Source organism: Acomys minous (genome assembly GCF_964271855.1).
Source record: "Acomys minous genome assembly, chromosome: 15".
Lineage (NCBI taxonomy): Eukaryota > Metazoa > Chordata > Mammalia > Rodentia > Muridae > Acomys > Acomys minous.
The window spans coordinates 7,112,383-7,126,661 of record NC_140497.1 but is presented as its reverse complement, the minus strand read 5'-3'; the positions used below and the strand labels follow the sequence as shown (position 1 = coordinate 7,126,661).

The 14,279-nt window shown below is 52.4% G+C and overlaps 1 protein-coding gene across 5 annotated transcripts in view; it reads right to left on the bottom strand.

Annotated features, from left to right (window-relative positions):
* Window positions 1-14,279, bottom strand: part of ATP11A (ATPase phospholipid transporting 11A) — a 110,543-nt gene that overhangs the window by 57,808 nt on the left and 38,456 nt on the right. For all 5 annotated transcript variants that reach the window (XM_084759500.1, XM_084759501.1, XM_084759504.1 and 2 more), the window contains exon 2: window positions 3,915-4,037. In XM_084759500.1, the coding sequence (XP_084615626.1) occupies window positions 3,915-4,037 (123 nt within the window). The remainder of the gene's footprint in view (window positions 1-3,914; window positions 4,038-14,279) is intronic.

Below are 14,279 nucleotides of genomic sequence, written 5' to 3'. Positions count from 1 at the left end.
ACACACACACACGGTACTGGTACAGTGATAGTGGCAGGTCAACAGCACATCTTTTGTCTTTGCTGATCTGTGCAAATCTGCATATTTGTGGAGACACATGGCCAGCACAATGTCCCACTGTTATCCACACTTAGGTATCATGTTCTGCTTCCACTGTCGTATCAGCAGTGCAAAGTATCCCAGCCTAGAAGGTTCTGTTATCAATGACAAAGGAGAGGAGCAAAGCGGCCACTTCACCTGTAGTGGGACTGGGGAAAACCAAAGAAGACAGCATCTTTCTCCCATGACGATGTCTTGAGGCATGCTGACCCTCAAGAGACAGCTAACAAGCCCTTTTCTTCATACTCATGGAAACTTTGGGCCAGGGTCTGCTGGGCTGTCTGTCCTCATCCTGAGCAGAGTAGCTGGCCTCTCTTTGTTCCCATATTGAGAAAGTGCCTACTGGCCTCTTTGAGTTCACACTCAGCCAAGGGTGCCTGATGACCTTTCTGTGTTCTTATACTGAGCTGAGGGGACCTGCTGGCCTCCCTGTGTTCATACTCAGCCAAGGGTGCCCGCTGGCCTCTGTTCACACTGAGCTGAGGGCACCTACTGGCCTCTGTTCACACTGAGCTGAGGGTGCCTGCTGGCCTTTCTGTGTTCTCACACTAAGCTGAGGGTACCTACGGGCCTCTCTGTGTTCACACTGAGCATAAGGTACCCAATGGCCTGTGATCACAATTCAGCCAAGGGTGCCCACTGGCCTCTCTGTTCACACTGAGCTGAGGGGACCTGCTGGCCTCTCTGCATTCTCACACTGAGCTGAGGGGACCCACATTGGCGTGTGAGTTTTATGTCTATACAGCCTCCTTCTTCCCTGGGTGAGCCAATCTCTGGCTTTGTGTTACTGCCACGGAGGAGAGCTCACAGAAGTCCCACCTATTCCACATGTTGTCACAAGTCAATGGCATAGTGAGACGAACTGGGCACTGTTTCCTTCCAGCAGCCAGGAAGGAGGATGATGGTCCCAAAGCTTCAGCCATTACTCACTTGAAATGGATCCAGCCCACAGGTCCATACTTGACAATCCTTCCACAGAAACACCAGGACCTGGTCTGTAGTCAAGTCACGTGGAGGCCCTGCTTCCCTTTCCTTTGTGACTGGGAAAAGGGCTGTCAAGGACGGGAAGTTTCAACACTATACAGGACTGATGGTGCTGAGAGATAAGGGTGTGTCATGAAGGGTCTAGGGGGGAGTCGTGGGGGGCAAAGCCCTGCAGAACTCCGTGCTCAGGGAACAGTACGGCTGCAGATCACTTATCTTCTCCTGTGGCCACTGACACGTTGCTGCCCCTAAGTCTTAGTTTCTTCATAAATAAACTGTAGCCTTAGAAGGTTGCTCAGTGTTTAACTGAAATGGTAAATATGGAAGTCATTTGTATAAACATCCATCAATAAAACACTATATCCAAACTGGCAGAGGCAATCGGTTTCATGAGAATCAAAAAGAGTTTAGCTTTCCTGAACATATGGGGTGTGAGGTCGCGGGGCGGGCGGGCAGGCAACCTCCCGATGGCCATGCGAGGATCCTTGTGATGTCATGCCGAGGAGCATTCTGCACACGGCAGTGGGCAGCAAGTCACTGTTCTTGAGACCAGAGTCTCCTCAGAGCCAAGGGGGCCGTCTGTGTGGCTCAGGCCAGGCAGACAGTCATTGTCACCTTTCCTCTTCCATGAGACACTAGATCTCCATGGATGGAACGGGGACCCTCCATGGTTGATCAGTGACCATAGTGACAACACCCTGCCACACAGGCTGTGGCTTAATGCAGCTCAATGTCCCTGAGATTTGTCACCGGACAAGCATTCCCACAGCTCCCTGGTTTAACTGAACTTCTAGGAGCTGAGGCAGTCTTTGACATTTCTAAGACAGAAACAAATATGTCCTCGCACACACAGACGCAATACAACAGATATCTTCTACAAGCCTTTGTGTGCCTGTTGTAGGAACTCGCACTTGCCGAGCACATGAGCTGTTAGGATAAATTCCTAGCAATGCCTCAAAGTCTTGCACTTCAGTTTGCATAAGGCCAGTGTCAGCTGCGGTTCAAGAGCCCACCCTTCCTTCCTGAAAGTGACTGGCACTGGGGCCAGGTTATTCATGTTTCCCCCCTGACACATAGCTGGCTATTTGTCACCGAGATAAGGCACCGATGTGCCACAACAGGTGCTCACTCCTCATGCCAAGAGCCTGCTGGGAAGGCGAGATGAAAGGTGCTCAAGTGGCTCTGCCAGCGCCTGGTCTGTTCTCCCTCTGGCCACTCTCTGCCAAGAGTGTTGACTTAATTCTGTTGGTTCCTGCTCAAAAGCTTCCTGGTATGAGGGAGCCTCTCTAGGAGACGTTGCTCTGAACACCCCTGGGACCTGCAAGACCCACACAACCTCCCTGTGGATTTCCTTTCCAGAAATCAAGGAGGAGGCTATAGTAGTTCCTGTTCCTCAGAGACAACAATGGAGAAAAAAGCCTCTCAGAGTCACCATGGGCAACAGGCTCCATATGGGTAAAAGCAAAGTGAGGGTGGGGCTCCTGACAGCTGCAAAATCCTGCAACCTCTCAGAGTTTAGTTAGTCTGCTCTACTCTTCACAGGCATGCTGTACAGACTGGACAGAGCCTACACACACACACACACACACACACACACACACAGCATGAGCATACACACATGGACACACACACAGCATGAGCATACACACATGGACACACGCAGCATGAGCACATGTACTCGTGTATACATAGACACACATGTGCACACATGCATGCTCACCCTGGTGGGGTGGTGATGGGTGTGTTGGGGAGAGCTGATGGAGTGTGGGCACAGGGACTGGAGGCGTGCTTCTGAGCAGGGGTTCCCTTCCGTTTGTCTCTTCATTATCAAGCCTGTGTCACCTAGGGGGCACTCATGGTAGGCTTTGCTTTTGGGTATCTTACTTACCTATGCTGTGCTTCTGGACAAAAGAAGCTATTATAAATATTTTTTAACTCTGCTCTTACAAAATAATAGCCCCATAATAAAGATCTTGAAAAGCTAGGCTGTTGTCATAAAATCTTCTCAACAGTGCAGAGCTCTGAGTTCAAAAAAGAACTTAGCAGACCTCGTAGGGCCTCACGCACAATAGCACCTATGACATAAGTGGCTCCTCCAGAGAGCTGTGCGAGTCAGAACACCCAGCTGTAACTGACAGAGACCTGCTTCTGGGAGCCTTTGTGACTTAAACAGACCTACTGCGCAAACCCATGTCTTAGAACATCTGGGCATGACTTATGCACCTGCACCTTGCCCCCACCTGACCCTGCACACACCAAATATAGTACATACATGTAACACATGCAGTGCACACACACTATACATACACATGGAACAGGTGCATGTGTTTCCAGGTATGTCTGTTCATGAGGGACGGTGTCCCTCATCCTCGTACTGGAGCCATGAACCTTCACACATTGCCAGACTTCTTGCCATGTGGACTGCATCTCCACAGCCTGCTGATGGCGGATAGTTCCCTCCAGTGAAAAGGAACAGTTGCGCTTCCTCCCTGCTTGCTGCACCCAGCTGGCAGGCCTAGCTGCCAGAGACAGCCAGGCAGTGCATGGGTAAGGAGCAGCAGTGAGATGTGACTCTCGCCTTAGACTTCAAGTCTGACCCTCTACTGAGGTGTCATTAAAGAGAATGAGGCCCTGCAGAGTGCACCTGAGACCCTTGTATGAGTGGAGTGGTGCTGCCTGGCATGGGGACAGCAGCGGCAGGAGCACCACGGCTGCTGGGAGAGCAGTGGCACCCTAGGGACAGCTGCACAGGAGCACAATCCTGCTCAGAAAGTACTATCCCCTGTGGCAGCCGTTCTCAGGCAGCAGCTCAGAGCAGAAAGTGAGGCTACCTTGGAGGAGACGATTCTGTTGTCAGGGTATCTCTGTGGAATGTAGGCCTCTGCACCCGGCGGGGGCTCCTTGTGTCCCACGTAGATGGTCCGACTGTCCACCCAGTTCTCTTCCCCTACACACTGTGGAGACAAGAGCAGTGTCAGCATGCGCCTGAAGCCTGGAGCGCAGCACCTCCCCACAATGCCCTCAGGTTGAAACAGAGAGCATCCTGCTGACGGAGGCCAGTCTCATCCCACTCCCAGTAAGCGTGCATTCAGATAAGGTGAGGGTCACACGGGGCGCCCAGGTGCTCCACCACAGCCTAGGCACCTGACTGGCTTAACCCCATGAGTGAGGGAGGGGCTTCGGTTCTATAGCCAGTTCCTCAAGCAGACACTGACACAGTGAGTGGCTACCCGTGCTCAGGGAGAAGCCCAAAGTACCCTAACACGGGGTGCTGCCAGAGACAGCATGACGCAGAGGGGTTGTGCAGTACACAAAATACACAGTGAGGTGCTGTCCCAGACCAGGCGGTCCTGGAGCGTGCCTCCCTCCTGGCTAGCAGAGGTTTTGCCAAGCAGGCCAGCACCTGTGCATCCGCTCCAGCTGCACATCCTTTGTGGCTTTCTCTGGCCCTTTTATATGACCAGCATCTCTCTGTTCAGCTACCTGCTTGCTGGAGTCATGACGCCCTTCTTGCTTGTCCTCAGTACACAATGCTGCAAGACACGTGAATGCCGTACCCCCTGCAGTGGGGACTTCATTTTGTCTCTGTGCATGTCTCCACCTGCCCTTTTTCTTCCATAGGGCCCAGCTCTGTGTGTGTAGCAGTCCGAATAAATGGCTCAAACTGCAGCCACAACCCCAGGAGCCAGGCAGAATGAACACCACTGCCACAGGAGCCACTTTCCAGCCCCGGGGTCAGACACAACATGGCAACTCCCAGGGCAGTGACTGGTCTCACCCCACAACAAGCCAAGTAAGCATTCCCTCATCAGGATCTCAGGATCTGGTTCCTCAGAAGGAGCTTCCAACTAAACCATCCCCACTGCCCTGAACCCTCTAAGACGCTGCCTTACTCAGAGCAGAGGACCAGCCGCCCTTCCCAATTAGAGATGATGTCATGCACAGCCTTTCTATAAGCCTCTCATTTTGTGCAAAGGCTGACAAGCTGCAGGTGATGGCAACCAAGGCCTTGCTTAGAGCCACACATCAGGCCTCTGCCATGGCGGCCTGGAGGCTCTACCCCTACTCACAGAGAAGACAGCTGCCCTGAGAAGAGCATTGTAAACGCACAAGGAAAGATAAGAAGCCACAAGCACCTTCCAGTGCCTGCTGAAAATTCCCACAAGCCACTGCACAAGCTTCAGGAACAGCCATGAGTCCTCACGGAGACACTGAAGGCTGAAGACACCATGGCCTCAAGGGCACCCATGTGGAGGGGAAGCAGTACTTTCCTATCTGCCTTCAGGAGACCAGGAGAACACCTCCATGTGTGCAAGAGAGGAACCCCGGAGTGCAGCTCCTGGGGAACCCTGAGGCCCTTCTCACACCATTCCCAATCCTGGCCGCTCTCACCGATGCACCACCCCGTGCTGGGTGGCCCGGAAGGCTCTAAGCTGAGCTGTGGGGAGCTCTCCAGGGAAGGGTTAACGCAGGGAAGAAAGCGCGGACCGACACACTGAAGGCCAGGATCTGCTCTCTGTGTGCTAACACAGGCAGTTAAATATTAATTCCTGCTTTTCCTGACCAAGGCCAGGAGTCGGAGCTGCTCCTACAAGTCATTTCACTGCCTGGGTTTTTAAAATAAAACCCTCAAGCTCTTGTCTCTCTGACCGATGCCAAATCAGGCCGACCACCAGAAGCCAGGACCACAAGAGTTTAGATCAGCAGGAAGAGCTTCAGGGTACAAGTTGGCTGTTAAGAGTCCGGCCCAACAGAACAAACAGGCACTTATTAACAACAACAGAAGTCTAGACCTGACACAGTCATGCTCATGTGACTAATTAATCAAGTACTAAACAGACCAGATGGATAAAGCTGAGAGGATAGTGAGGCAGACAGCACTTCCATGAATAAGGCAAAGGGTCCAGGCTCTGCCATGTGCAGCGTGGGAGCAGACAGAGGGGACTAACAAGCTGGCAGGGAGGTGACAAGTTGGAAGGAAGACACTGACACAGATCACTGTAGAATCAGTAAAGGCCGCGGGACAGGAGGAAGCAGGCTGTGGATGTGGTGCCTGAGTCCACAAAGACCAGAAAGCACTTCAGGGGCTCGGCAAGGGGCCACCAGAGCTGTACTTGGGAAGCCATGGGCTTTACTAGCAGGGCTGCCTGAAGCTAGCCTGAGGAGCGCATCTGCTCACTGCAGGGACCCCACACAGAGGTCACTGAGGCAATGGGATGGACCACCATCACTGTCCCTAAGGACGTCTGCGCTTCCACTCAGATGGTGGGAGAGAAATACTGTAAATCAACTCAAACGTGGGTCTCTGGAGTGCAGAAATAACCACCCAGACTTAACATTTTTGTCATATTGGTGTCAGATGGATTTTTAAGGAAAGTAAGATTAAAATACAGATTTTTCAAATAGCTGTTTGCACCTCAACACTGTGGTGATGGATGAGGAAGCAGACCTAACATGCCCAAGGGCCACAGCGTCCTGGAAGCTTTACTCCCAAGTACGCTGCGCCCGGAACAGTTGTCAACAGTCAGGGGTTGATGCCACTGTCCTTCCTCCAACCTCAGTCATGTCACTCAGAGAGGACCTAGTTGGTACAGCTCATATGAGCAGGGCAAGGAATTTTCCAGAATACACTAGAGACAAGGCCACTCTAACAGGAAGAAAGCATCCTGCCACCATTCAAAGAAACCGGAAGGGGTTTAACAAAACAGTACAATTTGTCATCTCCCTTACCAGCCTCGATTACATCACCTCATCATGTTACTGTGTCCCCATCTTGACTGAACTCTGCAGCTTCACCTGGACCCAGCCCACGCTACACCACTCTCAAAGCCTCTGGGATCCTCTCCCACCTGAGCCTCCCTGCTAACTACGGACTGACTACACATCTTTGTCACATAGTCACGTGCAAGACCAATGGCAGGGTTGCTGGAAGATGACCGCCCTGCTCAGCAGATTTCCCTCAAGGGCTTCATGGTCTGGACAGGCGTTGAGCTGCCTGCCAACTGCCCTTCAGGGGACAGCTCATCCACCATCGAGTCCCCTCACAGACCCTGGGAACCTCCATCGGGCTGAGAAGGCTCTCCCTGCTCTAAGATACATGCTCAGCCAACACCCGGTGCTGATTCCTGCAGATGAGGGATTCACTTCTTGCTCTGTCTGATGAAGCTGAGTAAGGGAAAGCCATCTGTGGGAGCCGCGAGTAGTGCAGCCATTCTCTCCTCCTGGCCTCAAGCCCGAGGCCACTCAGAACTTGAGTAATTCCCAGCTCTCACGCAGGGCTGAAGAGGTTCCGTGGCCCCTCTTCTGCAGGATGCGGTGCTCTGAGGCACAGGGCGGGTGCTTCACACACAAGCCTCCTCACACCCTCACTCTGGAACATTCACAAACAGCAGCCATCCTGAAAGTGAGTGCGGAGACCCTGGCATACCGGCTAGGTTTGCTTCTTCTGGGAGGGGAAGCTCAGGCTGGAAGTTGCCCTCCACTTCACTCCCAGGGCAGGGGTCAATTGGCAGAGTTTGCGGACCACTGAGGGCAGCTCTCCAGGGACAGGAGTAGACTTGGCACCACACAGGCCTCTGCTGTACACACACAGATTTGCACCTTCCCTCAACCACAGGGCAACTGTGTCCATGTGCGCTTGTGAACACAGCCTGCGGACTGTGTCCTCTCCATCCCTCAGCATAAACTGTATCTCAAGGCATCTCAGGGAAGTCGGCTCACTTCCAGAGACACGTGGGCTTCACTATGAAGAGTCTGCCTTCCGGTGTTCAGACTGATGAGAGAGATGCAGTCAGCAGCAGCCATGAAAGGTGAAGAAGGATGAAAGATGCCCAGTCAAGTGAAACTTCCTGAGAGCATGCCTCCAGAAGACAACATGGGGGGTCGCCTGCACACCCTGAAGTCTTCGACCCTCTGTGAAATTCCTGGCTGGTCTGCCCTATCCAGAGACCCTCTTCAAAGCTGAACAGGTAGATGTGCTGGCAAGCGATTGCTACTAGGCCCCTTTCCCCGGTGCCCCATCCTCCACCCTTCAGTGAGGTACACACAGGCATTTCAAGGCCAGACAATGTGGCCAACTTGAGGAGAGTGGTTTCACTCACTCTAAAGCTGCCAACTGTCATACCCACCCCCACCTCCTCCCCAGTCCTGTGTCAGGGGGAACAACCAGAGCTGCTCTCTGATCACTGACCTTAATCCAGGATGGAAGAGCTCCTGCCAAGGAGGGTGACTGACCCGGCCCCAGGGCAAAGGTCATTGGGCATGCCAAACCAGCCCCCACTTATGACCCACACAGGGCAGAGAAGGGGACAGAGCTCGCTCCTCACAGAGCCTGGCTGCTCCCATATGGCTATGCAGGTGGACTGATCCTGTGGCTAGAGTCTAAGGGAGCCAGACCCTAAGGGAGCAAACCCGGACAGTATTTACACTGTAGGAGATGGAGCAGCTAACACACAGTGACACACCAGGATGCCATCCCTGCAGGCTGCGGGGTCGGCAAATATACACAAGTGTCTCAGTGACCAGGAGCTTCGAGGCAGAAAGAGCTAGGGTGTTCTTGCCACCTGCAGGACCCCAGAGCTCCACAGAGGGCTAGCAGGCGAAGCTTCACAGGCAGGTGAAGCGGGCATGGGGAGGATGAGTGGGAAAAGGGAGATTTCCTCTGTGGAGATGACGAGGCTGTAAGTTAGACGGTGGTTACAGCTGCAGAGCATGGCAAACAGACAAAATCACTGAGCTGTGCTCTTTAGCCAGGTGGGTCTGTGGCCACAGCCACCCCACTTCCACAAAGCTTGCCCACAGGGTCCCCGCGCTCTAAGCAAGGTCAGGGTTCTAAGTGGGTGCACACCTTCCCCTTCTACCAGTCCAGAATGCCCTGAAAGGCTGTCTTCTCTCAGTCTTAGGGAAAATAAGCAATATTCTTTAAGCTTAAGGGGAGTTTCTGGTTAGGAGTGTGTTATTTTAAATTATGTGTTTCTGTGGGAATTCATGAGTGAGTACAGACGCCCTCAGAGGAGACATGGGATGGGGTCACAAGTGGTTGTGAGCTGCTTGCAGTGGGTGCTGGGAACTGAGTTTAGGTCCTCTACAAGAGAGGTACCACTGAGACATCCCTCTAGCCCCCCAGAGTCTAGTTGAGGTTTGTTTGTTTGTTTGTTGTTGTTGTTGTGTGTGTGTGATTTTTTTTTTTTTGAGACAGAGTTACTCTGTGTAGCCCTGGCTGTCTTAGATTTCACTCTGTAGATCAGGTTGGGCTCGAACTCAAAAGATCCACCAGTCTCTGCCTTCTGGGTCCTAGGATTACGGGCGTGCACCACCACTGCTGAGCCTACAGTGTAGGGTTTTTGTTGTTGTTTGTTTCTCTGCCTCTCTTTTTTTCTTTTAACTTACTTTATTCAGATTACAACTCAATTGTTATCCCATCACTTGTATCCTCCCATTCCTCCCTCCCTCTTGCTTTCACCCTATTCCCCTCCCCTAGGTCTAAGACTGGGGGGGGGCCTCCTCCCCCATTATATGGTCATAGGCTATCAAGTCTCATCTTGGTAGCCTGCTTATTCTTTCTTTGTGTCTTCACTTACTAGGAGATTGGGATAGATGTGAGGACATCCTACTAGGACTCTAGGTAAGAGAAATATAGGAGATGGGGAAATAGAAGGACCCAGGGGGTCCTAGAAACCTACAAGAAGAACATCGTGGCAGATGGATCAGGGCCCAGGGGGTCAGCTCAAACTATTGCACTAACCAAGGACAATACAATAGTAAACATTGAACCCCTACTCTGCTCTAGCCAATAGACAGAACATTCTCCACAGTTTGTGGAGAGTGGGGACTGACTCTAAAGTGTAGTTTTTAATGAGGCATTTCACTGAGTTCAGTGGGTCTCTCAAGGAAATGCCTGACGTAGGGAGGGGAAGTGAGGCTGGGCAGGTCGAGGGTGGGTGGCCAGGGTGGGTATACAGGAAGGATCCTTGCAGGTGCCCCTGCAAGTACATGAGATGACAATCTTACTGCCTCAAGAAGGACAGTATGCACAGGACCTCAAAATTCAACCACAGCATGACGCAGTCACAAAGCCCCTATCTGCAGCCCACCTGTCACCCACCAGCTGCCTGAGTCCAGCCAGAGAAGTTAGTTCAAGGCACAGGGGCAAGATTTAAAAGACGTACAGGAAGTCAGTGAAGTTAGCTCAAGGCACAGGGGCAAAATTTAAATGATGTACAGGAAGTCAGTCTGGCCATTGTTAGTCATCTAATGGAGGCTTCGAATTTCAGCTGAAACAAGCAAAACCCACTAACCAAATTACACTGTGGCGACAGGACAAACACGTTCCCGATCGATTTACAGAGGCAGTCCGTCCCTCCTGAGCACAGAGCTCAGATGTATAGCTATCCAATGGCAGTCTTTGCTGTGCCGTCTGGTCTGCTCATGGCTGTAAATGGAAGCACCCCCGCCCTTCTTCAGCAGCCCCAAGACAGCATGCACTTGGGTCAAAGTGGTGTCCAGCCAATGTCCATCCCCTCACAGTCACGTTCTGTGTGCGCCCCATCCCTGGTCTCCAGTGTATTCTCTGTCTCTCAGAGTCCAGGCCAGCGCCTGTGAGAGCCCTGTCTTCCTAGGCAGGGAGCGGGAGTTCTTTACTCTGGAGCCAGAGGACTCCCTCAGGTACAGTAAGTAAAATACAGCACTCAGCAGCTTTCAGGAGGCCCAGTGCTCTGCCTGGCCCAGGCATCACCTTCCAACCTTTTCATGTCTAGACTTGTGGCCAAGGTCCAAGGTGCTCAGTGAAGGAGAGAGGACCCCAAGAAGCCTGTTAAAGGCCCAAAGCTCTCAGGCTGGGAGACACCAAGAAGCCTGCCCCTCTACACCTCTGCATTGTGGGGTCAAAGCCATCCTGCCCTGTTCACCAGTACCAACTTTCCCCTCTGGCTACCTGGAAGGCTCATGGGGTATTTGTCTGCTGTGAACATGACTTCTAAACACAAAACCATTCAGATCAGAAAAGTGCATTGACTGCCCACCTGACCTGGAAAATAGTCAATCTGAAAACTATTAAACACTCTCTGCCTAAGCCATAACTTCCCGGATCCAGAACCAAAATAGAAATGGAAAGTGTAACCACAGATGGCTTTGGCCCGCCCTGAGCCTGCCTCACCATGCGCCGCTGCCGCCGCAGCCGCAGCAGCAGCCCTGAGTTTCTGAGGCCTCTGCTGATGTCCAGTGACAGGAGAAACTGCACAGAGTGGCAAGCATGCCGGGGCCAGGATGATCTTCAAGCTCCAGTGAAATCAGTTCCTAAGATTCACCCACATGTGGACCGATTGAGACCCTGGCTGCCACACATGTGACTGGCGGCAGCTGCCCTCTAGCCTCAGATGGGAAGCTGGTGAGGATGCAGGGAGTGGACGTGCACAGAGGCTTCCCACAGCGGCCCCCACGTGTCTACCGACAGAGCCCCCACCACTGCTGACTGAGGAGAGTTAACTGCAGGACCAGTGTCAGGAAACAGGGAGCTGTTTTTCACCAGGCATGTGAATGGGTGTCTCTGGGCCACATGCCTGTAACAAGCATATTGGCAACAGTATGTCCATATGACCGTGTGTCTCACAGACACTCGCTGTCCACAAACCCATGGACACAAACTTCACTTTGCTCAGCTTTGTGATGGGTGGAACAGGGAGAGCGTGCTAGAGGACTATGAACTCAGTTGTCAGATCTGAGGCCAGACTTTACCGTCCACCATAGCAGAGACCGGATTGACACTGGCCAGAGGGAAAGGCAGTATGGGGGGGGTCACGATGTCTGATTAGCTGTATGTGACATGGGCACTGGTTTTGTTGTCACTCACCCTTACCTATACCTCAGAGCCTAGGGCACTGGCACATCCTGTCTGGGCCTCCAGCCCTGCGGCCTGGTGCCATGGTCTCTTTCCTCGGGGCCTCTGAACAAAGAGGGTTTGGAGCCTAGAAGACCAGTGCTGGCTGTGCCCTCGCCTGTGGCCAGAGCATGGGACTGGTGCTGGGCATGGGTGGTGGTAGAAGGCCAAGGACACAGGAGGGAGTATAAGGGAGAAGGAAGTGTCACTAGTGTCCCCACCTACATGCCACTCAACATGCTAGGCACAAATTTTCATGTTCTTAGGCACCAAACTACATCCCAAGGCCCATCACTTCCTGACAGGGAAGCAAGGACAGAGCCAACAGGACTCAGCAGTGTGCGAAGAGGCAGGTGACAGCCGCAGGTGACAGGTGCAGGACAGACGGCCCACACTAGCCATCCAGCTCCTTATCTCCCAAAGCCACCCCAAACCTGTCGCAAGCAGCCAGGCATGAAAACCAAGTCCTTCTATATTTATCTCCCGCACCTGACTCCCTCCTCCTAAAGACGAATGGGCCAGGAAGCTCAGCAAACGCATCCAAGTTCAAAAACACAAACACTGTGGTACCTTATGAGCTTTAAGAAACTGAAATTATATACCTTCCAACTGCACTGTGGGCATATTTGCAAAATCATGAATATATACCTCATGAAGACAAGTGCAGGGCTGAGTCAGTAACTATGAAACACTGTTTAGTGAAAATACTGACAAACCGGATAACGACAACACACACGGTGACTTCAGCTGCAAACAGCTTGGAAATTACAAACAGAACTCTGCGAATCCAAAGCTAAGATTCCGCCTTGGAACTGGGGCTGAGCCTCGGCTGCCCCTGCGGAGGCTTGCTGGCCACACCACAGGTTTTGAGCTGGGCTGAGCAGACAGGACCTCTTGCTAGTTCGTGCAGCTTCCATCACTTGCCCTGTGACAGCTCTGAAGAAAGCTCCATCTCAGGGTTGGGATACAAAGATGGAGGGTGGAAGGAAGACTTCTAAAGAAAAGCAGCCTGGAGAAGCCTTGGAGAAAAGAACTGCAGGGCAGATCCAAGCAGAGACAGCTGAGTAAGGAAGACCGCAGCCAACTCCATCTACTCCATGTCATGGTGATGACCGTGTCCGGCCATGTGCTCATACCTAGAGAACACCAACCAAGTAGCCCCCTTACCTCCGCAGGGGGAGCCTTGGCCCTTTCCAGCTCCCAGAATCATCCTGACACCCAGCCTGGAGCGCCCACCATTTGGTCCTTCAGCAGCACGTTACTATTAGGAGTCTAGACTCTTGATGTTTGCGTGAAGCCTGGCATCTAGGGCAGCAACAGTGGCACACAGGGGTCTGAGAACAGAAGCCACGGTCTGGTTAAGCAAGCACACACTAAAACCATTTCCCAAATCTACATGGCGAGACAGATGTCATATCTGACAGGCAGGGGAGCCAGAGGTCAGGAAGGAGAACCTGACCTTGGCATCATCACTCATTAGACCCCAAGCTGCATGTGGACAGGGATCTGTGTTTAAGACCCATGCTTGCAGTCTTGCCAAGAAAATAAGAGAGCAAAACACCTCTGAGAGTTACTTATGTTGGTAGCTTGGTGTAATAATCTTTAAGACATGTTAAAATTCATCTGTATTTACTGTAACCCTAACTGTGGTGTAAGGACACTCAAATAGCAGGTAGGTAAGGCAGGTGGAAGTTTGCTCAGCAGGGAAGACGTCTACAGCTCCAAAGGTCCCATGTAGATACTATGGTGTGGTGAGCCCACAGCGAGGGCTTCAGGGGCTGTCTCTAAACGATAAGCAGTTACATATCATCCCCATAGGTCCCCACCTTTGAAACATTCACCCATGGGCTATGTAAAAGGCAGGACCCCTTGTGACCAACGTCCCCTCCATTTCTCAGGAGATACTCACTGCACAAGCATTTTTGCTCCATCTGTCTCATCTGTCCCTACACATCACACTCGAGGCTCAGCGCACTGAAGCAGCGGGAAGCCAGGAAGTAAAGGCCTGTGTGTTGCCTCCTTCCCACACAGCATCCTTATCACAGAGAGACTGACAGGGAAAGTACAGTCTCAAGTCTCTAACTTCAAGGCATGTTGCCAGGGTAGCCATACCCCTACATGCTAAGGCGATGATGATTCAGACCACATCCTTCAGCATGCTGTCCCACGGGAGAGGAGGGCTGACACGAGATGGTCTCACACAAGCGGCCAAGAGGGCCTTATGGCAACAGTGTTCTCCCTCTAAGGAGACAGGAGGCACGCATCAGAGTAAAGAGACAGCCATGCCTACCGCTGCCTTCCGAAGGACCTCGTACCTCAGAAA